This window comes from Oncorhynchus nerka, linkage group LG20 (assembly GCF_034236695.1).
Source record: "Oncorhynchus nerka isolate Pitt River linkage group LG20, Oner_Uvic_2.0, whole genome shotgun sequence".
NCBI classification, from domain to species: Eukaryota; Metazoa; Chordata; class Actinopteri; order Salmoniformes; family Salmonidae; genus Oncorhynchus; species Oncorhynchus nerka.
In genome coordinates, this window is record NC_088415.1 from 13,813,531 (window position 1) to 13,841,383 (window position 27,853).

At 42.9% G+C, this 27,853-nt stretch overlaps 1 protein-coding gene across 1 annotated transcript in view; it reads left to right on the plus strand.

The window, feature by feature from the left end:
- The window catches only part of LOC115101848 (plexin A3-like), a 237,838-nt gene that overhangs the window by 177,810 nt on the left and 32,175 nt on the right, over positions 1 to 27,853 (plus strand). The window contains 11 exon segments of the mRNA XM_065005252.1: positions 14,009 to 14,105; positions 16,849 to 17,039; positions 17,191 to 17,339; positions 17,710 to 17,830; positions 18,460 to 18,596; positions 18,823 to 18,993; positions 19,753 to 19,846; positions 20,049 to 20,288; positions 20,598 to 20,741; positions 24,311 to 24,545; positions 25,822 to 25,970. Coding sequence (XP_064861324.1) covers positions 14,009 to 14,105; positions 16,849 to 17,039; positions 17,191 to 17,339; positions 17,710 to 17,830; positions 18,460 to 18,596; positions 18,823 to 18,993; positions 19,753 to 19,846; positions 20,049 to 20,288; positions 20,598 to 20,741; positions 24,311 to 24,545; positions 25,822 to 25,970 — 1,728 coding nt within the window.

A 27,853-nucleotide genomic window follows, 5' to 3' on the forward strand; every position in this document is an offset into this window, starting at 1 on the left:
GGGTCTAATTGTGTTGCTGTCCTGGGGCTCTGTAGTGTATGTTTGTGTTTGTGAACAGAGCCCCAGGACCAGCTTGCTTAGGGGACTCTTCTCCAGGTTCATCTCTCTGTAGGTGATGGCTTTGTTATGGAAGGTTTGTGAATCGCTTCCTTTTAGGTGGTTGTAGAATTTAACAGCTCTTTTCTGGATTTTGATAATTAGTGGGTATCGGCCTAATTCTGCTCTGCATGCATTATTTGGTGTTCTACGTTGTACACGGAGGATATTTTTGCAGAATTCTGCGTGCAGAGTCTCAATTTGGTGTTTGTCCCATTTTGTGAAGTCTTGGTTGGTGAGCGGACCCCAGACCTCACAACCATAAAGGGCAATGGGCTCTATGACTGATTCAAGTATTTTTAGCCAAATCCTAATTGGTATGTTGAAATTTATGTTTCTTTTGATGGCATAGAATGCCCTTCTTGCCTTGTCTCTCAGATCGTTCACAGCTTTGTGGAAGTTACCTGTGGCGCTGATTTAGGCCAAGGTATCTCTGTCTTTCTTTCCCCACACCCGTCTCTCCTCTCTCTTTGTTTGAATGGGATGTTTAGATGAATAGATGGTGTGATTACCTGTGACACAGCGGGCCACATCATCCCCCCGTCTCTGTCTCTCTGCCCTCAACTGATGGATCTCTCCTGAATAGTAATTTAGCCATAGTAAAGACATGCCGCAGATTAGACTCAGTCTCTGGTGTGTGCTGTCCGCCCCCCCTCCCCCAAACACTCAAGGCAACAGCCATCAATCAATTTGCCGTCCAGACGAGTGGCGCAGCTTCATTCCCACAGTGCTGTAGCCAGGTGACTTTAAGGCCATGGGGTCCATGCTAATGCAATTGTGAGTGTCCTCAGATAGGCAATGCTGAATCAATCAATTTCATCTCCTGTTTACTCTGCCCCTTGCTGAGAACGTTCAGATATCAGTCAGCACTTTTGTCCTCATGGGAGGCCCCTGTTCTGTGGTGGGGGTTAGTTAGGTTAAGCATACGTTGAACATGTTCACCAGCTGTGACAGTATGTTTTACCAGACAGGGCAACTCTAGCCTGTTGCAGTTTGATTTGCTTTCACTTTCAGGTTTTTCTTTAATATCTGTTAATGTAGGGATTGTAATGCTTAAACTAAGTGAGACTGGCCTCTGCGTGGTGATGAAAAATGTTCTCTGAGTGGAACTAACTCAGATTCTTCCCATGGGACCTAAACACACAGCCAGACCACTCATATTATTCCTTCACTGCCTCATAACTGTTCTCTTATCAGGTCTCTTATCCCTGCAATGATCTCCTCTTCCAATCAGGGCCCATCCCTGGGAGAGAGGGGGCGTTGTAGTGGACAAACAAGCCTGTCTCCCGTCGCGTCCCACTGCCTGGCCTTTCTCACCCTGAGACAGCTGCTCTGTCACTCTCGCAGTGATATGCATTTATAGACTGCTATATGCGTTTAAAAATAGATAAAATATAGCAGGTTAACAAACATTATAATTCAATAATAGAAGAAATTACATTTATTTTCAATGACTTGTCAATCAACTGAAAGTGCAAGCTTATTTATTTGAAAAGTTATTACATTTCAGAATTGTTCATTCAAATCACTTCCTGAATTGACTCCTTTCAATTTGAATTGAACCCAACCCTGGTACATAGAACTGCCATTAAGAAACTAGCCGTGAGGCCCGTATGTCCACGTTGCTGTGTGTTTGTCTATTTTCAGGACTGCTGTATGTGAAGTTGACCCTTGATCTGTGATGTGCAGTTCAGCGTGTGAAAGATGTCCATGCCATAGATCTAGAGAAGCCCTGGGTCATTGATGCAGACAGATAACAGCAGTTTTCCCTCAGTTTGCAGACAGAGAGGCAGACCAATAGACAGAGGAGAACAACACATGGGTCTGACATCACATCCTGCACAAATACAACACAAGGTTGTGCCCTGTCTCTGCCCAAATAAAGCCTGAAGTCAAATACATCCCCTTTCCACATTCCATCTCTTCCCCGTCTTTCCGCCTCTACTTTGGTATTTCAATGCATTCATTTTCTCCAGCTAAATAGACCAACTAAGGTATACTACTGGTTTACTCCTGGTGTGGTTGGACTCGTGTCATTTCAGTTCTAATGCAACAGGTGCATCATGCATGACCCACATGCCACCTGCGTCCATAGAGAAACACAAGTACCTTTTTCTAAGGTGCGCATACATACAGATTAGACAACTCTATATGATAATTCATGCTGATCCACATCAATCCATAAATGATGTTCCCCAACTGTAGGATATATACGGGTATCATTTCAAAAGGCTGTAATCAGCTCAGACACACGCCTGCTTGTTTCTTCCGCTTGATTTGACTGCAGACATCAGCAATGTGCTGCCATAGCTGGAATAAATCAGTATGATACACCCCCCACACATATACACACTGCCTTTCAAAATAAATGATAAATCGGGGTCTTTGAAACTCAATAAGCATTTGCTTTGGTAGTGTAAAGGGCTTTTGTGCATTTTATGCATTTTTGTTTGACAGCATGCTTTACGTTACAGATTAAACATGGCACGCGTATAACTTTGATTGGCTGAATCTTAATACATGGGACTTTTCATCTTTTGTATCAAAAGATTAAAATAGTCCCAAATGAATCCACGGATGTAAGTGTTGCTAAGCCCTGCTGACCCCGTAGCGACAGGCATTGGCAGTGTTACCCAGGAAACGTGGAGTAAAGGCCTTTTGCACAACGAGTTCCGCACTACCCTCTTGATGGAAAGTGCTCTCACAAAGAACATCATTATTTCCCGAACCATGGTAGCAAAGCTTTTGAATAAAAAAACACTTACATGTTATTTTTCAGGCTTTCTGAACCAGCATGCCCTCATTATTCTATTATTCTCATCAAGTGCCCAATCAGACTACCAACGTCTTTGGTGTTTCTCAGTGGAACATACTTGGCAGGTCTCGAAAGGACCTGCCCTGCTCTTGACACCAAAGGCCCCGCTAATGGAAAAGATTTACCATGAACCAACGTACATGTTAATGATACTGTGAACATGTCACCTCATTGTCAATGTAAAAAAAAAAGTCAATTTTACATCAATTAAGGGAGGATATTATATATTTATTCATTTAACCTTCATTTAACTAGGCAAGTCAGTTAAGAGCAAATTCTTATTTACAATGACAGCCAGATGACGCTGGGACAACTGTGCGCCGCCCTATGGGACTCCCAATCACAGCCGGTTGTGATACAGCCTGGAATCAAACCAGGGTGTCTGTAGTGACGCCTCTAGCACTGAGATGCAGTGCCTTAGACCGCTGCGCCACTCTGAAGCACTGATATATGTTGCTGTTTATGATACATCTTTGAGGTTGTTTTTATCCTCCAACATCTCCTCTGCACTTTTTTCCCTCATAGAATAGTCATTATAATGATATGGTATTTACCCTCTTTCTTGTGATTGTTGCATATTTGCATCCCCGTCAGTCTCTGAGGTCGTAGATACTGTACCTGTGAGGCTCTGTAGCATGTTGGCTCTGTAGCAGGTGGGCTCTGTAGCAGGTGGGCTCTGTAGCAGGTGGGCTCTGGTGGAATAAATTGTCCTCTAAATGGTGTGATCTAGCTATCAATAGCATGAATTATGAGCTTGTTTCATCCTGTTTGTTTTGCTTTAAGCACCAGCAATGGAAAGGGAGTGAGTCTCCGCTGCATTCCCCTAATTGAGAAATCAGTGCATTAGTTACGCCTGCTCTGAACACTTTTTACACTCCCAAAGTCATCTACAGAGAATGTTTCAGTGTCATCATGTGAAAAGTATGCTTTGGTGTTCTCCGGTTAATGCACTTACCTCAAATATGATGGCACGAATTCAACCATGGCCTCAACATGCAATTGATATAGTCTATGTTTATGGAGTGAGCTCTGAACCAGCCGTAATCCTTCATGGCTAATAAGACCATTCCAGATGACCCTATCTGTTTCTTCAATCACGCTAGTCTGACCTTAAATCTGCCACCAGGATGCAGCATACAGTACATATTTTCCTAGTGCAATAATCACAATGATGAAATGAAGTGTGGTCTACAGAAAACATCATTTATGTTCACTAATATGGACTCGCTGTTCATTGCTGTGTATGTTTAAGAAGGAAAAAGGCCCTTATTCAAAGGTAATTTTGCTGAAGTCGGTAGAATTTTGAAACTTAATTAAATGAAACAGGAAAGCCTTCATCATTAAGGGGAAATGATTTTCACTCTGTCACCAGAAGGGAGCCAGCATTGATGACAAAGCCAATTCTACTAGTCATAGTCTACACCAAGGTTTTTCTCAAACTCTGTCCTGGGCAAAAACCAAAACGTGCACCCGGGGTGGGTGTGAAAACCCTGAATTGCATCCTCAATTTACAGTATAGTATTTGTTCTCTTAATTTCAGGGCGGCAGGTAGCATAGTGGTTAGAATGTTGGACTAGTAACGAAAGGTTGCAAGATCGAAGGTAAAAATCAGTTGTTCTGCCCCTGAACAAGGCAGTTAACCCACTGTTCCTAGACCTTCATTGAAAATACGAATTTGTTCTTAACTGACTTGCCAGGTTAAATATAGGTAAAATAAAAATTTTGACAGATGGTTAAACTGCTGCAGAGAACTACAGCTGATCCTTGCCAGAGTATAATGGAATCTTTATTAGTTTATTCTGAATAAACACAAATTATTTAAGAAAAATATTCTCCAAACCCATCATCTTTGAAACATAGTAATGCCTACAATAAAATGAACTTGGTTACAATATGCGTATCTTTCATATGGGTCCCTTCAACAGACACTTCACAATTTACAGGTATATCTGAACAAATGGAAGCTATTCCTTCTGGTCACTGTCACTCTATCAATCCATTTGTTCAGCTATAACAGTTGTTTCCATTAAGAGCTAAGGATAAGTCTTAAAAGGTAGCGCTAGTTTCAAATGGGGTTTTTTCTATCCAGTGATGGGTTTGTTTTTTTAAAAAGTAAGATTACCTCACTGCCTCGCCTTGCCTCGCCTGCAGCTCAGAGACATGTCTGACAGAACCAGGCCAGTTTGTCTCCACTTGCTAGTTTCAGACCCAGTGGAACCATGGCCTGAGGAAAATCAATTCACGACTGGCAGAGATAAGCTGCATTGTATGGCCCAACACAAAAGCTTCCCCCAGTTTACACACAACCACTAATCTCCTCAAAGCTGCCTGCCTTTCACTTGAAAAAGAAGGCTAGAAAATACATTATATTACCTCCAGAAATACATAGGTACTTCTAGAAGTACATTATGTTACCTCCAGAAATACATTGTTACTTCCAGAAATACATTATGTTACCTCCAGAAATACATGGTTACTTCCAGAAATACATTATGTTACCTCCAGAAATACATTATATTACCTCCAGAAATAAATAGTTACTTCTAGAAGTACATTATGTTACCTCCAGAAATACATTATATTACCTCCAGAAATACATAGTTACTTCTAGAAGTACATTATGTTACCTCCAGAAATACATGGTTACTTCCAGAAATACATTATGTTACCTCCAGAAATACATTATGTTACCTCCAGAAATACATTGTTACCTCCAGAAATACATTATGTGACCTCCAGAAATACATTATACTACCTCCAGAATACATTATGTTACCTCCAGAAATACATTATATTACTTCCAGAAATATATTATACTACCTCCAGAAATACATTATATTACCTCCAGAAATACATTGTTACTTCCAGAAATATATTATACTACCTCCAGAAATACATTATACTACCTCCAGAATACATTATGTTACCTCCAGAAATACATTATATTACCTCCAGAAATACATTATACTACCTCCAGAAATACATTATATTACCTCCAGAAATACATTATACTACCTCAAGAAATACATTATGTTACCTCCAGAAATACATTATATTACCTCCAGAAATACATTATACTACCTCCAGAAATACATTATACTACCTCCAGAAATACATTGTTACTTCCAGAAATACATTATACTACCTCAAGAAATACATTATGTTACCTCCAGAAATACATTATATTACCTCCAGAAATACATAGTTACTTCTAGAAGTACATTATGTTACTTCCAGAAATACATTATGTTACCTCCAGAAATACATTGTTACTTCCAGAAATACATTATACTACCTCAAGAAATACATTATGTTACCTCCAGAAATACATTATATTACCTCCAGAAATACATAGTTACTTCTAGAAGTACATTATGTTACTTCCAGAAATACATTATGTTACCTCCAGGAATACATTGTTACTTCCAGAAATACATTATACTACCTCAAGAAATACATTATGTTACTTCCAGAAATACATTATGTTACCTCCAGAAATACATTATACTACCTCCAGAAATACATTATACTACCTCCAGAAATACATTATACTACCTCCAGAAATACATTATACTACTTCCAGAAATACATTGTTACCTCCAGAAATACATTATGTTACCTCCAGAAATACATTATGTTACCTCCAGAAATACATTATGTTACTTCCAGAAATACATTATGTTACCTCCAGAAATACATTATACTACCTCCAGAAATATATTATACTACCTCCAGAAATACATTATACTACTTCCAGAAATACATTATACTACCTCCAGAAATATATTATGTTACCTCCAGAAATACATTATGTTACCTCCAGAAATACATTATGTTACCTCCAGAAATACATTATACTACCTCCAGAAATACATTGTTACCTCCAGAAATACATTATATTACCTCCAGAAATACATTATGTTACCTCCAGAAATACATTATACTACCTCAAGAAATACATTGTTACCTCCAGAAATACATTATACTACCTCCAGAAATACATTGTTACCTCCAGAAATACATTATATTACCTCCAGAAATACATTATGTTACCTCCAGAAATACATTATACTACCTCCAGAAATACATTATACTACCTCCAGAAATATATTATGTTACCTCCAGAAATACATTATACTACCTCCAGAAATACATTGTTACCTCCAGAAATACATTATATTACCTCCAGAAATACATTATGTTACCTCCAGAAATACATTATATTACCTCCAGAAATACATTATATTACCTCCAGAAATACATTATGTTACCTCCAGAAATACATTATACTACCTCCAGAAATACATTATGTTACCTCCAGAAATATATTATGTTACCTCCAGAAATACATTATGTTACCTCCAGAAATACATTATACTACCTCCAGAAATACATTGTTACCTCCAGAAATACATTATATTACCTCCAGAAATACATTATGTTACCTCCAGAAATACATTATGTTACCTCCAGAAATACATTATACTACCTCCAGAAATACATTATACTACCTCCAGAAATACATTATGTTACCTCCAGAAATACATTATACTACCTCCAGAAATACATTATGTTACCTCCAGAAATACATTATGTTACCTCCAGAAATACATTATGTTACCTCCAGAAATACATTATGTTACCTCCAGAAATACTGTACATTATATTACCTCCAGAAATACATTATGTTACCTCCAGAAATACATGATGTTACCTCCAGAAATACTGTACATTATATTACCTCCAGAAATACATTATGTTACCTCCAGAAATACATTATGTTACCTCCAGAAATACTGTACATTATATTACCTCCAGAAATACATTATGTTACCTCCAGAAATACATTATACTACCTCCAGAAATACATTATATTACCTCCAGAAATACATTATACTACCTCCAGAAATACATTATGTTACCTCCAGAAATACATTATGTTACCTCCAGAAATGCATTATACTACCTCAAGAAATACATTATACTACCTCCAGAAATACTGTACATTATATTACCTCCAGAAATACATAGTTACTTCTAGAAGTACATTATGTTACTTCCAGAAATACATTATGTTACCTCCAGAAATACATTATGTTACCTCCAGAAATACATTGTTACTTCCAGAAATACATTATACTACCTCAAGAAATACATTATGTTACTTCCAGAAATACATTATGTTACCTCCAGAAATACATTATGTTACCTCCAGAAAGACATTATACTACCTCCAGAAATACATTATACTACCTCCAGAAATACATTATACTACCTCCAGAAATACATTATACTACTTCCAGAAATACATTATACTACCTCCAGAAATAGATTATACTACCTCCAGAAATACAATATACTACCTCCAGAAATGCATTATACTACCTCAAGAAATACATTATACTACCTCCAGAAATACATGAGGTTACCTCCAGAAATACTGTACATTATATTACCTCCAGAAATACATTATGTTACCTCCAGAAATGCATTATGTTACCTCCAGAAATACATTATACTACCTCCAGAAATACATTATACTACCTCCAGAAATACATTATACTACCTCCAGAAATACATTATGTTACCTCCAGAAATACATTATGTTACCTCCAGAAATACATTGTTACCTCCAGAAATGCATTATACTACCTTAAGAAATACATTATACTACCTCCAGAAATACATTGTTACCTCCAGAAATGCATTATACTACCTTAAGAAATACATTATACTACCTCCAGAAATACATTGTTACCTCCAGAAATACATTATGTTACCTCCAGAAATACATTGTTACCTCAAGAAATACATTATACTACCTCCAGAAATACATGATGTTACCTCCAGAAATACTGTACATTATATTACCTCCAAAAACACACTGTATGGCTCTCCTGTGGATTTCATTATCAGGGCCTTGGGAAGAGGGCATGACAACAACCTGTACACTGCGTGTTTCTGAACCCGACAAGGCTTTGAATACTGCCATTAACTCACCTATCGGATTTGGTTTACTTATTGAACAAATGTAACACCTCATTGGACTGTGAAGACCATCGCTGGCCTTCTAAAAGCATTTCACAAAATGCTGTTATTAAATAAGGCATTTCCGATTAATGGCTGAAAAACAAGACCGCAAAAGGTTAACTGTAGTTTATATGTCTGTTTGATGGATAGAAGTGAGGATGGTCTCAAGTTGAGTTTTGTTTTTGTAGTGTGACAAGCGATGTGATTGGGGGAAGTTAATTCAGTGGCCCTGCCCAGGAAGCTGCTGATCCATAATTTACCTCAATTATTTATTTAACCTTTATTTACCTAGGCAAGTCAGTTAAGAACAAATTCTTATTTTCAATGACGGCCTAGGAACAGTTGGTTAACTAACCTTGTTCAGGGGCAAAACGACCGATTTTTTTACCTTGTCATCTCAGGGATTTGATCTTGCAAACCTTTCGGTTACTAGTCCAAAGTTCTAACCACTAGGCTACCTGGACTAGTGCCCCCAGTACCAACTGAACCCTATAGAGATGTAACCTCAGTACCATCTGGACCCTATAGAGATGTAACCTCAGTACCATCTGGACCCTATAGAGATGTAACCCCAGTCCCAACTGGACCCTATAGAGATGTAACCTCAGTACCAGAACCAACTGGACCCTATAGAGATGTAACCCCAGTACCAACTGGACGCTATAGAGATGTAACCCCAGAACCAACTGGGCCCTATAGAGATGTAACCCCAGTACCAACTGGACCCTATAGGGATGAAACCTCAATACCAAACTGACCCTATAGAGATTTAACCCTAGTACCAACTGTACCCTATTGAGATGTAACCCCAGTACCAACTGGACGCTATAGAGATGTAACCCCAGAACCAACTGGACCCTATAGAGGTGTAACCCCAGTACCAACTGGACCCTATAGAGATGTAACCCCAGTACCAACTGGGCCCTATGGAGACGTAACCTCAGTACCAGAACCAACTGGACCCTATAGAGATGTAACCCCAGTACCAACTGGGCCCTATATAGATATAACCCCAGTACCAACTGGACCCTATAGAGATGTAACCCCAGAACCATTTGGACCCTAATGTGATATAATCCCAGTACCAACTGGGCCCTATAGAGATGTAAGGACATTTGGAGCCTGGTGTGAACAGGTTCAGTTCAGCCTGCTTGACTTACTCCCAGATATTTCCCAGGACAGCTGCACAAAGATTTACACTTTAACACTCACTAACACACACACGCACGCCCACACACATGCACGTGTGCACAGACACCCACAGACATGTGCGCACACACACACACTTACACACAACACAGCCGATGTCCCTGGACTGATGAAGAATATTAGGAGGTGTTGGTTGTTTACTCAGCTCTGATATATTTAGGTGAGGTATGGATGGACAAAGGTGAGGTATGGATGGACAAAGGTGAGGTATGGATGGATAAAGGTGAGGTATGGATGGATAAAGGTGAGGTATGGATGGATAAAGGTGAGGTATGGATGGATAACCATTTGTCACATATGATGCTTCCATTAAGACTTAACAAGATCCTTCAGTTGCGACCGTATTTCCATCTTGGGTGTCAAACTGGAGCTGCTCTCTCTCTCTCTCTCTGAATCTACTGAGAGATGATTTAATGTGGTCTGGAATAAGTTATCCTTTTAATGCTAAATTCAGGGCCCTCTCTTGCTGTTAGTCTGCCCTCATTCTTCCATCGCCTCCTTATGAACACTCATAAGTGTTCTGGCCATGGATCGATGTGGCTGATCAGCGATATTCTCTCAGGGTTGCTGCTGGCTAAGTGCTCTGAGTGTTGCTGCTAATTAAAACACAGGCAGTAAAAACCACCACCCCTCCTTCACCTGACAGACACATAGTAGCCGCAGCAACCCACTCTGTCTCTCTCTCTCTGTCTCTCTCTGTCCCTCTCTCTCTCTCTCTGTCTCTCTCTCTGTCTCTCTCTCTGTCTCTCTCTCTCTCTCTCTGTCTCTCTCTCTCTCACTCTCTCCCTCTCTCTCTCACTTTCTCTCCCTCTCTCTCTCTCTCTGTCTCTCTGTCTCTCTGTCTCTCTCTCTCTGTCTCTCTCTCTCTCACTCTCTCTCCCTCTCTCTCTCACTTTCTCTCCCTCTCTCTCTCTCTGTCTCTCTCTCTGTCTCTCTTTTTTTTAAAGGCACAATGTCTCGCTGACCTCACTCACAGCTATGGAATCTAGTGGCCAGGCTGGGCTAATGGGTTGTTACACAGAGATGAAATGTTTTTCATTGTACAGAGTAGTGTATATTATAGCATTATGGTTTCCACTGCACCGTGCCAGCAGCCATGCTTAACTCAGTTTGTACTGATGAGCCAGGTCATAAACCACAGTTAGTCTTTATTAATAGGTCCCTATGAAGGCTGGTCAAACTCTGACTGATGTTGGGCTTTATGCACCTCCAGTACTGGTATGATGATATGGTGTTATGTCTGTTTCTACCTCCAGTATTGGTATGATGATTGAATCATGGTGTTATGTGTGTTTCTACCTCCAGTATTGGTATGATGATATGGTGTTATGTGTGTTTCTACCTCCAGTACTGGTATGATGATATGGTGTTATGTGTGTTTCTACCTCCAGTACTGGTATGATGATATGGTGTTATGTGTGTTTCTACCTCCAGTACTGGTATGATGATATGGTGTTATGTGTGTTTCTACCTCCAGTACTGGTATGATGATTGAATCATGGTGTTATGTGTGTTTCTACCTCCAGTATTGGTATGATGATATGGTGTTATGTGTGTTTCTATCTCCAGTACTGGTATGATGATATGGTGTTATGTGTGTTTCTACCTCCAGTACTGGTATGATGATATGGTGTTATGTGTGTTTCTACCTCCAGTACTGGTATGATGATATGGTGTTATGTGTGTTTCAGTACTGGTATGATGATATGGTGTTATGTGTGTTTCCTCCAGTACTGGTATGATGATATGGTGTTATGTGTGTTTCTACCTCCAGTACTGGTATGATGATATGGTGTTATGTGTGTTTCTACCTCCAGTACTGGTATGATGATATGGTGTTATGTGTGTTTCTACCTCCAGTACTGGTATGATGATATGGTGTTATGTGTGTTTCTACCTCCAGTACTGGTATGATGATATGGTGTTATGTGTGTTTCTACCTCCAGTACTGGTATGATGATATGGTGTTATGTGTGTTTCTACCTCCAGTACTGGTATGATGATATGGTGTTATGTGTGTTTCTACCTCCAGTACTGGTATGATGATATGGTGTTATGTGTGTTTCTACCTCCAGTACTGGTATGATGATTGAATCATGGTGTTATGTGTGTTTCTACCTCCAGTATTGGTATGATGATATGGTGTTATGTGTGTTTCTACCTCCAGTACTGGTATGATGATATGGTGTTATGTGTGTTTCTACCTCCAGTACTGGTATGATGATATGGTGTTATGTGTGTTTCTACCTCCAGTACTGGTATGATGATATGGTGTTATGTGTGTTTCTACCTCCAGTACTGGTATGATGATATGGTGTTATGTGTGTTTCTACCTCCAGTACTGGTATGATGATATGGTGTTATGTGTGTTTCTACCTCCAGTATTGGTATGATGATATGGTGTTATGTGTGTTTCTACCTCCAGTACTGGTATGATGATATGGTGTTATGTGTGTTTCTACCTCCAGTACTGGTATGATGATATGGTGTTATGTGTGTTTCTACCTCCAGTACTGGTATGATGATATGGTGTTATGTGTGTTTCTACCTCCAGTACTGGTATGATGATTGAATCATGGTGTTATGTGTGTTTCTACCTCCAGTATTGGTATGATGATATGGTGTTATGTGTGTTTCTACCTCCAGTACTGGTATGATGATATGGTGTTATGTGTGTTTCTACCTCCAGTACTGGTATGATGATATGGTGTTATGTGTGTTTCTACCTCCAGTACTGGTATGATGATATGGTGTTATGTGTGTTTCTACCTCCAGTACTGGTATGATGATATGGTGTTATGTGTGTTTCTACCTCCAGTATTGGTATGATGATATGGTGTTATGTGTGTTTCTACCTCCAGTACTGGTATGATGATATGGTGTTATGTGTGTTTCTACCTCCAGTACTGGTATGATGATATGGTGTTATGTGTGTTTCTACCTCCAGTATTGGTATGATGATTGTTAATCAGTATGGTGATGATATGTGTGTTTCTACCTCCAGTACTGGTATGATGATATGGTGTTATGTGTGTTTCTACCTCCAGTACTGGTATGATGATATGGTGTTATGTCTGTTTCTACCTCCAGTACTGGTATGATGATTGATATGGTGTTATGTGTGTTTGTTACCTCCAGTACTGGTATGATGATATGGTGTTATGTGTGTTTCTACCTCCAGTACTGGTATGATGATATGGTGTTATGTGTGTTTCTACCTCCAGTACTGGTATGATGATATGGTGTTATGTGTGTTTCTACCTCCAGTACTGGTATGATGATATGGTGTTATGTGTGTTTCTACCTCCAGTATTGGTATGGTATGATGATATGGTGTTATGGTGTTATGTGTTTCTACCTCCAGTACTGGTATGATGATATGGTGTTATGTGTGTTTCTACCTCCAGTATTGGTATGATGATATGGTGTTATGTGTGTTTCTACCTCCAGTACTGGTATGATGATATGGTGTTATGTCTGTTTCTACCTCCAGTACTGGTATGATGATATGGTGTTATGTGTGTTTCTACCTCCAGTATTGGTATGATGATATGGTGTTATGTGTGTTTCTACCTCCAGTACTGATGTATGATGTACTGGTATGATGTGTTATGTCTGTTTCTACCTCCAGTATTGGTATGATGATTGAATCATGGTGTTATGTCTGTTTCTACCTCCAGTATTGGTATGATGATATGGTGTTATGTGTGTTTCTATCTCCAGTACTGGTATGATGATATGGTGTTATGTGTGTTTCTACCTCCAGTACTGGTATGATGATATGGTGTTATGTGTGTTTCTACCTCCAGTATTGGTATGATGATTGAATCATGGTGTTATGTGTGTTTCTACCTCCAGTACTGGTATGATGGGGACGAGACGGGAGACCTGCCTGTTGACTTCTCTGTCGTCTGGGATGGAGACTTCTTCATCGACAAGCCTCCCACCATGAAAGGTATGTTGTTTTATCATATTCAGAGTCATACATCCGTCATAATAGTGTTGCTGCTAAATAATGTCAATGAAAAATCCAAGACTGACACAACTGGCACACAACAGGGAAACAACAGGGAAACAACAGGGACACAACAGGGACACAACAGGGAAACAACAGGGACACGACAGGGAAACAACAGGGACACGACAGGGACACGACAGGGAAACAACAGGGACACAACAGGGAAACAACAGGGAAACAACAGGGAAACAACAGGGACACAACAGGGAAACAACATGGAAACAACAGGGACACAACAAGGAAACAACAGGGAAACAACAGGGAAACAACAGGGACACAACAGGGACACAACAGGGACACAACAGGGAAACAACAGGGAAACAACAGGGACACAACAGGGACACAACAGGGAAACAACAGGGAAACAACAGGGAAACAACAGGGACACAACAGGGAAACAACAGGGAAACAACAGGGAAACAACAGGGACACAACAGGGAAACAACAGGGACACAACAGGGAAACAACAGGGAAACAACTGGGACACAACAGGGAAACAACAGGGACACAACAGGGAAACAACTGGGAAACAACAGGGACACAACAGGGAAACAACAGGGACACAACAGGGAAACAACTGGCACACAACAGGGACACAACAGGGAAACAACAGGGAAACAACTGGCACACAACAGGGAAACAACAGGGAAACAACAGGGACACAACAGGGAAGCAACAGGGAAGGAAACAATAGGGAAACAACTGGGACACAACAGGGAAACAACAGGGACACAACAGGGAAACAACAGGGACACAACAGGGAAGCAACAGGGAAACAACAGGGAAACAACAGGGACACAACAGGGAAACAACAGGGACACAACAGGGAAGCAACAGGGACACAACAGGGAAACAACAGGGAAGCAACAGGGACACAACAGGGAAACAACAGGGACACAACAGGGAAACAACAGGGACACAACAGGGACACAACAGGGAAACAACAGGGACACAACAGGGAAACAACAGGGACACAACAGGGAAACAACAGGGAAACAACAGGGACACAGCAGGGAAACAACAGGGACACAACAGGGACACAACAGGGAAACAACAGGGAAACAACAGGGACACAACAGGGAAACAACAGGGACACAACAGGGAAACAACAGGGAAACAACAGGGACACAACAGGGAAACAACAGGGACACAACAGGGACACAACAGGGAAACAACTGGGAAACAACAGGGACACAACAGGGACACAACAGGGACACAACAGGGAAACAACAGGGAAACAACAGGGACACAACAGGGAAACAACTGGCACACAACAGGGAAACAACAGGGAAACAACAGGGACACAACAGGGAAGCAACAGGGAAGGAAACAACAGGGAAACAACTGGGACACAACAGGGAAACAACAGGGACACAACAGGGAAACAACAGGGACGCAACAGGGAAGCAACAGGGAAACAACAGGGAAACAACAGGGAAACAACAGGGACACAACAGGGAAGCAACAGGGACACAACAGGGACACAACAGGGAAACAACAGGGAAGCAACAGGGACACAACAGGGAAACAACAGGGACACAACAGGGAAACAACAGGGACACAACAGGGACACAACAGGGAAACAACAGGGAAACAACAGGGACACAACAGGGAAACAACAGGGAAACAACAGGGAAACAACAGGGACACAGCAGGGAAACAACAGGGAAACAACAGGGACACAACAGGGAAACAACAGGGAAACAACAGGGACACAACAGGGAAACAACAGGGACACAATTGGGAAACAACAGGGAAACAACAGGGACACAACAGGGAAACAACAGGGACACAACAGGGAAACAACAGGGAAACAACAGGGAAACAACAGGGACACAACAGGGAAACAACAGGGAAACAACTGGGACACAACAGGGACACAACAGGGAAACAACAGGGACACAACAGGGACACAACAGGGAAACAACAGGGAAACAACAGCCCCACCAGTGTGTTGCCTGAGGCTTCGGGCTGGTCAAATATGTTGTCATCCCTCGCTGAGTCCTCTAGTGTTAAGTCCACTTCATGTACAGTGCTGGGGGCTATGGCTACCACAGTCAATCTTATTCAGTGGTATAATTCAGTCGCAAATGTGGATTAAGCCTTTGCAGTTATTTTCTTATTGTCTTCAAAACTGTAACATTTTCTAACTTTTTTATGGGCGATAAAGTCACAGAACTAAATGTACCATGTTTTGTATCAAGCCACCTTGTATCACTGCAAGTCAGGGACAAACAGGGTTGTCAATACTTCTCTTAAAAGTGTTTTATCTCACTGGTTTGATCAGGCCGCTGTGAAAGAGACCCGTAGCTCTCGTAAGACCCGTAACAGTCAGCCGGCAGATAGCATCTCTCTGCTGGGCGATTGGCTCTGCGCGAAGATGAGAGGAGATAGCTAGCCATGTGGCTAGCAGCACAGTATTTTATGTTCTCCCACTGAACTGGTCAATAACTCTGTGTACCGTCTTCACCTTTACATCTGAGGTGGTGCATAGGAGCAGTGTGCGAGGCTGAGCCAAGGATAGAGGGAGATTAACAGCTCAGGACCTGGGAGTGAGCCATGCAGCACAAACAGACAGCACAGTGCATCGCCTCTCTGTCTCAGACTCAACCTTTGCCCAGTGTTAACCCTCCCTGTTTGTTCGTCTGTCTGTCTGTCCCTGTGTCTGTCTGTCTGTCAGCCCTGCTATATAAGTGTGAGGCCCAGAGGGACAGCTGTGGCCTGTGTCTGAAGGCCAGCACAGCGTTTGAGTGTGGCTGGTGCCTGGACAACAAGAAGTGTCTCCTGAGGCAGCACTGCCAGACGCCGGAGCAGAACTGGATGCACCCCGGCAGGCACAACGTCCGCTGCAGCCACCCCCGCATCACCAAGGTGAGGCTGGAGCACAGAGAGCTGTGTATTTATACTTCTCTTATGGTTGCATTTAAGTCGGTGGCCTAGAGCCGCTGAACCCAGGCACTCTGCTGTGTGTGAACACGGGGAGATTGCTTTTCCTTGATCTTGACCCTGTTTCCATGGAAAGATCCGCCCGCTGACGGGGCCCAAAGAGGGGGGCACGCGAGTGACGATCGAGGGCGAGAACCTCGGGCTGCAAGTGCGGGAGATCGCCCACGTCCAGGTGGCTGGAGTTCGCTGTAACCCTGTGACCTCCGAGTACATCAGCGCTGAGAGGTGAGTGTGGTGCCTTTGTCGATAGGATTTCGCTTGAATGGTTTTCAGGTAGATGAAAGATGCTGTACTTTATCATATGTTTCTTAACTCTACACTATTAGAAAACAGGGTTATTCGGCTGTCCCCATAGGAGAACCCTTTTTGGTTCCAGCTAAGAACACTTTGTAGAAAGGGTTCTACATGGAACCCAAAATGGTTCTACCTGGGGGAAAAAAAACGTTTTTTGAAAGGGTTCTCATATGGGGACAGCCGAAGGACCATTTAAGGTTCTAGATAGCACCTTTTCTTCTAAGAGTGTATTTCATTTGAACGTTAGACATTATAAGCAATGAGCCGTTGATTGACAGCTGAGTGTGTGTATGTTCCTCAGGATTGTGTGTGACATGGCCGAAGCGCTGCTGCCCCACTCTCCAGGCGGCCCGGTGGAGCTGTGTATCGGGGTGTGCAGTGCAGAGTACCGCACCCAATCTTCCCAGACGTACTCCTTCGTGGTGCGTATGACCTCACATGACCCCATCTTTTCCTAGACCGATGACTGTGCAGAAAGTCTGTCTGTTCTCTCCCCGGGGAGGAGGGATACAAACCCAAATGTCGTGGTTCTATGTAGCCCCCGGAACTACCTAGCCTTATGCTGCAATACAGAGATGAGGAAAGTGTTGTGCGAGAAAGTGTGGCCGATGTGATATACAGTAATTACCCAGCTATTCCGACAGAGCATTAAGCAGCAGTGAAACAGGAATGTGGTGTCAGTCTATTATCTCCTCAGCCTGGGCACAGAGCAGCTCACTGAAATGAATGGGCTTGCCCTTAAACCACCAATCAATAGTAGTCTTGCAGTTTAATTCCAGCAGATGCCAAGATGCTCCCAGCCAAATGAATACATGTGCACCGAGAAACTATGTTGCTAATTACAGGAAAAAGGAGAGTCTTACTCATGTCACTGTGCTGCTGAATACAAAAATACATACTAAAACATGCTCGGCTGGGGTGCAGTGTGTGAGCAGCAATTACTAGAAATATAATGGGAATCGGTTTGTTGTAACAGTAGCTTTTCAGAAAAAACTGTATAATTGTTTTGTGTGCTGCTGGGTGTAAAGAGTGAGTTTCCTCCCTCTCTCAGACCCCCAGCTTCAACCATGTGCACCCGGAGAAGGGCCCCGTGTCCGGGGGGACCCGGCTGACGATATCAGGCCATCATCTGGACGCTGGTAGCACCGTCACTGTGTTCATCGCCCAGGAGGAGTGTCTGTTTGTTAAGTGAGTAGTCAGGCAGCTTGACCCCACCTCGAAGGAATGGACTGTGGTAGTATAGTAGTGTAATCTGTTCTATCACACCCTGTCTGCACGTTACCTGTCTATTTTTAAGTTAAATTAAAACAGCATCATAACAGGGTGACAGCATGACATTTTCTTAAGTGTTGTTTCAGACATTGAATGAACTCTGTGACACAATATGACACATCTTCTGTCTATCCGTCCACAGGAGGACCAACAGGGACATTGTGTGTGTGACACCATCGTCCCTGTCTGGCTCAGGGCCTGCGTCAATCAAATTGTTAATCGACAAAGCTGAGGTCACCAGCAGTGACACACGCTACATCTACACAGAGGACCCCACCATCTCCAGCATCGAGCCCAGCTGGAGTATAGTGAAGTGAGCAGCCAAACCTCCTCTTCTCTCTTCTCCTCCCCTCCTCTCCTCTCCCATCCTCTTCTCTCCTCCCCTCTTCTCCTCCCCTCCCCAACTCCCGACTTCTCCTCTTCTCTCCTCCCCTCCCCACTCCTCCCCTGCTATCCACCCCGTCCTACCCTCCCCACTCCTCCTCTCCCCTCCCCACTCCTCCCCTGCTAGCCACCCCCTCCTACTCATCACCTCCCCACTCCTCCCCTCCTCACTCCTCCCCTGCTATCCACCCCCCTCCTACCCTCCCCACTCCTCCTCTCCCAGCCAACAGGCTGCAGGCTGGAACCTCTCAGCGCATGACCAGTGCCCTGGGAGATTCCTGAGGAGAAACTCAGACATCCATTACTGCCTGTAATGCCTCAGGAACACTCTGAGATTACAACATGAGCCTCAAAGCCACACCGAGACGCCCACACTGTCCCATTGTAGCCATTTCACCATGACACTAAAGCACAATAGACAGTATGGGGGATGATGTATCTAATGTATGTCCCATCCTAATCCATGGGACCCTTGAGGGGACTGTAGGCTCCCTCTTTTTCTGAATCTCAACAGTACTGTAAGATAAATCATACAAACAACATGCTGTAGACAAAAACACTAAAAGTCAGCTCTGTTACACAGAAGTTCTTATTTCATTCCCTCCCTGTTGTCTCTCTGCCCATGTCACCAGTGTGCAATAACTCTTGTCTTAACCTCTCCACCATCATGTTTCTGCTTGTGTTTCAGTGGTAGCACCTTGATCACCGTCACAGGTACCAACCTGCTCACCATCCAGGAGCCCAAAGTCCGTGCCAAGTATGCAGGAATACAGACTACTAATGTAAGTGTTCCCAATATGAACATTTCATGTTTACACTGTACCACTCTGTTACAAATGGGTAACCTGTATAATGGCAACTAGCATCAAGGACTTACGCAGTACGCTTTTGTTACTGTATACATTGTCAGTGTTGTGGTTTTACACAGACGTTTGTCTCGTACTTGTTCCTGGTTTGACCCTCCTCTTTTATCTTCCTGTCCAGGTGTGCACTGTGGTGAATGACTCTGTGATGACCTGTCTGGCCCCGGGTATCATTTACACCAAGCACCAGGCCCCAGAGTCAGGCCTGCACCCCGACGAGTACGGCTTCATCCTGGATCACGTGGCTGCGCTGCTCGTTCTCAACGGGACACCTTTCACCTACTATCCCAACCCCACCTTCGAAACACTGGGGAACTCTGGGATAATGGAGGTCAAGCCCGGCTCTCCCATTATCCTCAAAGTAAGTAGATTCCTTGTTTAGGTTTCCTTTTCTGTTACTTTTGTCTGTTGAGAGGAAGGAGGATGAAGCTCTAGAGAAGCAAGAGAGGTCATGTGAGACAGAACCAGTACAGAGACAACATCCTTTCCCTACACATCTATGTACAAAGTCCCTGAGCTGAGGACAGAATTACAAGTCAGGATTGATAATACTCTAAAGACCCATACACGTTATTGTGTGTGTGTGTGTGTGCTTTCGTCTGATAAATGTGATTATTGTCCAACAGAATGTTTCTTTTGAAAACAAACAACATGTTTCTTCTGAAAACAGGGCAAGAATTTGATTCCCCCTGCTCCGGGCAACACCCGGCTGAACTACAGCGTGATGATTGGTGAAACGCCCTGTCTGTTAACTGTCTCGGAGTCTCAGCTGCTCTGTGATTCGCCAGACCTGACCGGGGAGCAGAGAGTCGTGGTAAGACCAGATGTCCCGCCCAACGGTTACAGTAGTTTGTGTATTTTATGTCAACAATAGCTTCGTGTGAGATATCTTTCATAGCCAAACTGCTCTGGCCATAATCCAGTCTTGTTACTTCCCTAAATATATTTGACATGTAGTTAAAACACTTTTATCTGTGCTATTTGGAAACATGCCTGACTTAGAAATTACATCTATAATCAATTCTATAATAGCTGTGTGGCAGTTTGTTACTTGAATGCTAATCCACCAAATGTAAAAGTCAAAGGGTTATCATTCATTATGATTACGACGGCCCGTTGATACAAGCAACTTCCCATGTAATCGAAGTATCTGTTGACATCATCAAAGCCAAACAGGACTAGCTCTCTTTATTACGTACACGTCTCAGTGCACAATGATTTCAGCTGTGGCCTTGAGCAGTAGAGGTGAAAAATAATCATCTTGGATTGATGAAATGCAATCTTTTTTTTTTTATGGACAGACAACTGTTGGCGAGAGCAGGTGATTTAATTGGCAGAGGGCAGTCTGGTCAATCTGATTATTGCAAGTGTCATACATATTTATCCATGTATTCCTAAACAGTGCCAGCTGTCAAGACAACCACGGCTCAGAATGATTAGAAGTAGGTAGATTTAGTCCTGGAGTGTGGCAGCTTGTTTACCTTTTGTATCAAAGGTCCTGATCTCATGGTATTGACTTGACACTAACACGCCTGGACGAGGTAACTGACTGTTGATTCAGTGAAACGCTCAGACTTTAATTTAATCCGATCAATAGAGTCAACTGTGGAGAGGAGGGAGCATTTACAAATCAAAGCTGAGATGAAAGAGAGGGGGAGAGAGAGAGGTGATGGGTGAGGTGGAGTGATCTCCCTCCCAGGGGCAGGGAGATATGGAGACACACACGGCACAGTGAGAAGGCTGAGCCAGCTGTGTTAATGACCTGACACATAGCGCAGTGACGGACAGACACACAGACAGCAGAGTGGCATTCTCCCTGTTCCCTTCCATCTAAACCACTCAATAATTAAAGCACACAGCCAGGAGGGGAATGGAGAGGTAAAGGTGAAACTCGTTAGCCAAACCTGTTGGAAGTCATCTGTAATTGGCCTGAAGTTTAAAAAGGAGATGTTAGAACCAGGGTCAAAACTAAAAAGTTTGGACATGTACTGTAACTCTGAGTCTGAGCTACATACAGTGAGTCTGAGCTACATACAGTGAGTCTGAGCTACATACAGTGAGTCTGAGCTACATACAGTGAGTCTGAGCTACATACAGTGTGTCTGAGCTACATACAGTGTGTCTGAGCTACATACAGTGAGTCTGAGCTACATACAGTGTGTCTGAGCTACATACAATGAGTCTGAGCTACATACAGTGAGTCTGAGCTACATACAGTGAGTCTGAGCTACATACAGTGTGTCTGAGCTACATACAGTGTGTCTGAGCTACATACAGTGAGTCTGAGCTACATACAGTGAGTCTGAGCTACATACAGTGAGTCTGAGCTACATACAGTGTGTCTGAGTGTATCTGAGCTACATACAGTGAGTCTGAGCTACATACAGTGAGTCTGAACTACATACAGTGAGTCTGAGCTACATACAGTGAGTCTGAGCTACATACAGTGAGTCTGAGCTACATACAGTGTGTCTGAGCTACATACAGTGAGTCTGAGCTACATACAGTGAGTCTGAACTACATACAGTGTGTCTAAGCTACATACAGTGTGTCTGAGCTACATACAGTGAGTCTGAGCTACATACAGTGAGTCTGAGCTACATACAGTGTGTCTGAGCTACATACAGTGAGTCTGAGCTACATACAGTGAGTCTGAGCTACATACAGTGTGTCTGAGCTACATACAGTGAGTCTGAGCTACATACAGTGAGTCTGAGCTACATACAGTGAGTCTGAGCTACATACAGTGTGTCTGAGTGTATCTGAGCTACATACAGTGAGTCTGAGCTACATACAGTGAGTCTGAACTACATACAGTGAGTCTGAGCTACATACAGTGAGTCTGAGCTACATACAGTGAGTCTGAGCTACATACAGTGTGTCTGAGCTACATACAGTGAGTCTGAGCTACATACAGTGAGTCTGAACTACATACAGTGTGTCTAAGCTACATACAGTGTGTCTGAGCTACATACAGTGAGTCTGAGCTACATACAGTGAGTCTGAGCTACATACAGTGTGTCTGAGTGTATCTGAGCTACATACAGTGTGTCTGAGCTACATACAGTGTGTCTGAGCTACATACAGTGAGTCTGAGCTACATACAGTGTGTCTGAGCTACATACAGTGAGTCTGAGCTACATACAGTGAGTCTGAGCTACATACAGTGTGTCTGAGCTACATACAGTGAGTCTGAGCTACATACAGTGTGTCTGAGCTACATACAGTGAGTCTGAGCTACATACAGTGAGTCTGAGCTACATACAGTGTGTCTGAGCTACATACAGTGAGTCTGAGCTACATACAGTGAGTCTGAGCTACATACAGTGAGTCTGAGCTACATACAGTGAGTCTGAGCTACATACAGTTTGTCTGAGCTACATACAGTGAGTCTGAGCTACATACAGTGAGTCTGAGCTGCTACATACAGTGAGTCTGAGCTACATACAGTGTGCCTTCAGAAAGCATTCACACCACTTGACTTTTTCCACGTTGCGTTGTTTTTTACATTGTGAATTCAGGCTGTAACACAACAGAATGTGGAATAAGTTGAGGGGTATGAATGCTTTCTGAAGGCACACTGTAGTAATAAAACCCTTCATATTACAGAGCCCAATTTTTCCATCTCAGTAGCTAGGTTTCCATTCAATTGGCGACAGATTGTCATGTGAATATAAAAACATCTGCCTAAAAACAATATGATGTCTCCATCAAATTGAATGTAGTGCACGTCAAAATTCCTATGTACTGAAAAGAAAAGAAATACAAGTTAAATGGATTTCCATCGAATTTTCGACTCTACGAATGGTTTTCTCACCCCAAACAATGTGTTATATAGCGAGTGTGCCCACTCTGGTACTGGCAGGTGTGCTCAAGACAACAGTATGCAGGGTGCAGATTGAGCGCTGTTGGCGAGAGCGCACGTATCGTCTGCATGATGAGATTATGGATAAAAGAGCGAGATCATTTGTATTTGTCGCGGCCGACGAGCACGGATGATCATGTCACCAGAATAAGACCCTCAATATTTATTGGGAAGGAGCGTCAAGCTCATCACCGTGCGCTTTCACCACCCTGTGAAGTTCATCGTAACTTATTTCATCTGTAGCCTAATAAACGCGTAGTGGGAGGAACACACAACAAGTTGACTTTGATATGATGGATATTATAGCAATATTTGCACATAAAAGCGTTTCCACTGACATTTCTCACATAATTAATTTTACAGACACAAAACTATCCCACCTTGTCGGGTGTATTTTGTTTTGTCGACATTTGGAAAGTTTCCTGAAAAACGTTCTGTTTCCATCAGGTCTGTCATGATTTTTTTTTATCAGACATGCACTTTACTCTCATAAAAGGTTGTATGTGTTTGTCCTCCAGATCATGGTGGGCGGTTTGGAGTACTCCCCAGGAACACTGCACATCTACTCCGACAGCACCCTTACCTTACCGGCCATCATCGGGATCGGAGCGGGAGGAGGGGTGCTTCTCATCGCCATCATCGCCGTGCTCATCGCCTACAAGAGGAAGACCCGGGATGCTGACCGCACCCTGAAACGCCTGCAGCTGCAGATGGACAACCTAGAGTCCAGAGTGGCCCTGGAGTGTAAAGAAGGTAGGAGCACCGGTCACTATGACCTCCTCCTTCTCCTATTGCTCTCCTCTCCTATCATATCCTTTTTCCCTCCTATTATATCCTATTTCCCCCCTATTATATCCTATTTCTCACCTATCCTATCCTATCATATCCTATTTCTCTCCTATCATATCCTATTATATCCTATTTCTCTCCTATCCTATCCTATCCTATTCTCTCCTATCCTATCCTATCCTATCTAACCTATTTGCCAAGCCATCATTGTAAATAATAATGTTTGACTTAATTAAAAATAAAGGTAAAATAACCTTTTCACTGTGGCCATTTAAAAACACTTCTATGTTCATCTGAATGCTCTTTGCACATACATTTCTGTCACTGAAATGACACCAGCACTGCTCATGGCTTTTTCCTCAAGCAAAGATTGCTTCATGGAAGTGATCTGAAACATTGACTGGCAGGGTATTTTGATATGTTCTTATCAGAGAGCTGTGTGTGCTTTTGAAGATTAGTGTGTTATCAGCATTGGCCTGCTCTGAACAGTTGTTGCTATCGTGTTGCTCTTATAGTAGGTACAGTACAAGTCAATCACTCTACATTCTTTACAATATATTTTCTGAGATGCTACGCTGACTCTGTAGAAGGTAACCAGGCAACCACAGAACTGACTGTGTACAGCAGGAGTGGGCATCTCCAGTCCTCGAGGGCCTGATTGGTCTCACACTTCTTCTCCATCACTAGCAAACACAGCTGATGAATCACATTGCATTCTAAACTGGAAATCATGATTAGGTGATTATTGGAGTCAGGTGTGTTAGCTGGGGCAAACCGGTGACACCAATCAGGCCCTCGAGGACTGGAATTACCCACCCCTGATGTACAGTATGAGGATGAACAAAATATGCTGTCCATTCCTCGGTAGAGGGCAGTCAAGTCTTATAAGCATGTATCCATGTATTCCTATACTGTGCCAGCTGTCAAGACAATCACGGCTCAAAATGATTAGAAGCGGGCAGATTTAGTCCAGAGTGTGGCAGTTTATGGTGTTGACTTGACACTAACACGCCTGGACGAGGTAACTGACTGTTGATTCAGTGAAACGATCAGACTTAATTTAAACCGATCAATAGAGGGGGGCAGTTGTGGTCATTTTGTCGAACCACATCCTGTCAGGTGCCTCCCCCCACACACAAAATGGCCTTTCTGTGTTCTTCCTGACCATGTGCTTCTCCTGTGTTTCTCTGGGATTGGATTCAAATGGCCATTTTTGTATCTTATGCTTCTGTCAACATAGCATTCGCTGAGCTACAGACAGACATCCAGGAGCTGACCAATGACATGGACGGAGTGAAGATCCCCTTCCTGGAGTACCGTACCTACACCATGAGAGTCATGTTCCCTGGCATCGAGGAGCACCCCGTCCTCAAGGAGCTGGATGTAAGTGTAAGAAAACTAAACTAGAGTACTTGTTCACTTCACTGCCTTGTGCTTCTGACTCCACTCGTGTTGTCTTGGTAACTCAGTAGAGTATGCTTTCCTGAGGTTCACTTGTGTTGTCTTGGTAACTCAGTAGAGTATGCTTTCCTGAGGTTCACTTGTGTTGTCTTGGTAACTCAGTAGAGTATGCTTTCCTGAGGTTCACTTGTGTTGTCTTGGTAACTCAGTAGAGTATGCTTTCCTGAGGTTCACTTGTGTTGTCTTGGTAACTCAGTAGAGTATGCTTTCCTGAGGTTCACTTGTGTTGTCTTGGTAACTCAGTAGAGTATGCTTTCCTGAGGTTCACTTGTGTTGTCTTGGTAACTCAGTAAAGTATGCTTTCCTGAGGTTCACTTGTGTTGTCTTGGTAACTCAGTAGAGTATGCTTTCCTGAGGTTCACTTGTGTTGTCTTGGTAACTCAGTAGAGTATGCTTTCCTGAGGTTCACTTGTGTTGTCTTGGTAACTCAGTAGAGTATGCTTTCCTGAGGTTCACTTGTGTTGTCTTGGTAACTCAGTAGAGTATGCTTTCCTGAGGTTCACTTGTGTTGTCTTGGTAACTCAGTAAAGTATGCTTTCCTGAGGTTCACTTGTGTTGTCTTGGTAACTCAGTAAAGTATGCTTTCCTGAGGTTCACTTGTGTTGTCTTGGTAACTCAGTAAAGTATGCTTTCCTGAGGTTCACTTGCGTTGTCTTGGTAACTCAGTAAAGTATGCTTTCCTGAGGTTCACTTGTCTTGTCTTGGTAACTCAGTAAAGTATGATTTCCTGAGGTTCACTTGTGTTGTCTTGGTAACTCAGTAAAGTATGCTTTACCGAGGTTCACTTGTTGTACTGTAACTCAGTAAAGTATGCTTTCCTGAGGTTCACTTGTGTTGTCTTGGTAACTCAGTAGAGTATGCTTTCCTGAGGTTCACTTGTGTTGTCTTGGTAACTCAGTAGAGTATGCTTTCCTGAGGTTCACTTGTGTTGTCTTGGTAACTCAGTAAAGTATGCTTTCCTGAGGTTCACTTGTGTTGTCTTGGTAACTCACTGCTAAAAAAAGAAGGGAATAAAACTAAAGCGATAGATCCTGTTTTTTAAAAACGAGTCAGTAGCCAGCAGCTCTCTTAGTGCCGAGCTTCAGAGAAACCTCTTTTCTTTTTTTCTCAACCTTATTTCTTTTTCATTTCAACCTGAGGCTGAGTCAACCCAGGAGCTCCACCAGCCCTCCATAGACTACTTGTCTAGAGACTGCTGCAGAAATGTTTTGAAAATAGTCAGCATAGAGGAATGTTTGAAGACACTACAGCCACGTTTAAGGTGCTCCATGTAATCCTCAAACTAATAACAAACCATTTTCCTTCTCACTTTTTCTCTTTACACATTTCTCCGTCTCCTGTCTCCTCTCTCCCCATCCCTTTCTCTCTCCCCTCCCCTCTCTCTCCCCTCCCCTATTATCTCTCCCCTCTCCTCTTTCCTCTCCTCTCTCGTCTCCCCTCTCCCCCTTTTTCTCTTTACACTTTCCTCCCCTCTCTCCCACACTTCTCTCTTCTCCCCCTCTCCTGTCTCCTCTCTTCTCTCCCCTCTCCCTCTCCTCTATCCTCTCTCGCCTCCCTATTCTCTCGTCTATTCTCTCCCCTCTCCTTTCCTCTCTCCCCTCCCTTATTCTCTCTCCCCTCCCCCCTTCTCCCCCTCCTCTCTCCCTCCCCTCTCATCTCCCCTCTCCCTCTCCTCTATCCTCTCTCCCTCCCTTATTCTCTCTCCCCCCCTCTCTTCTCCCCTCTCCCTCTCTCCCCTCCCCTCTCTTCTCCCCTCTCCTCTCTCCCCTCCCTTATTCTCTCTCCCCTCTCTTCTCCCCTCTCCCTCTCTC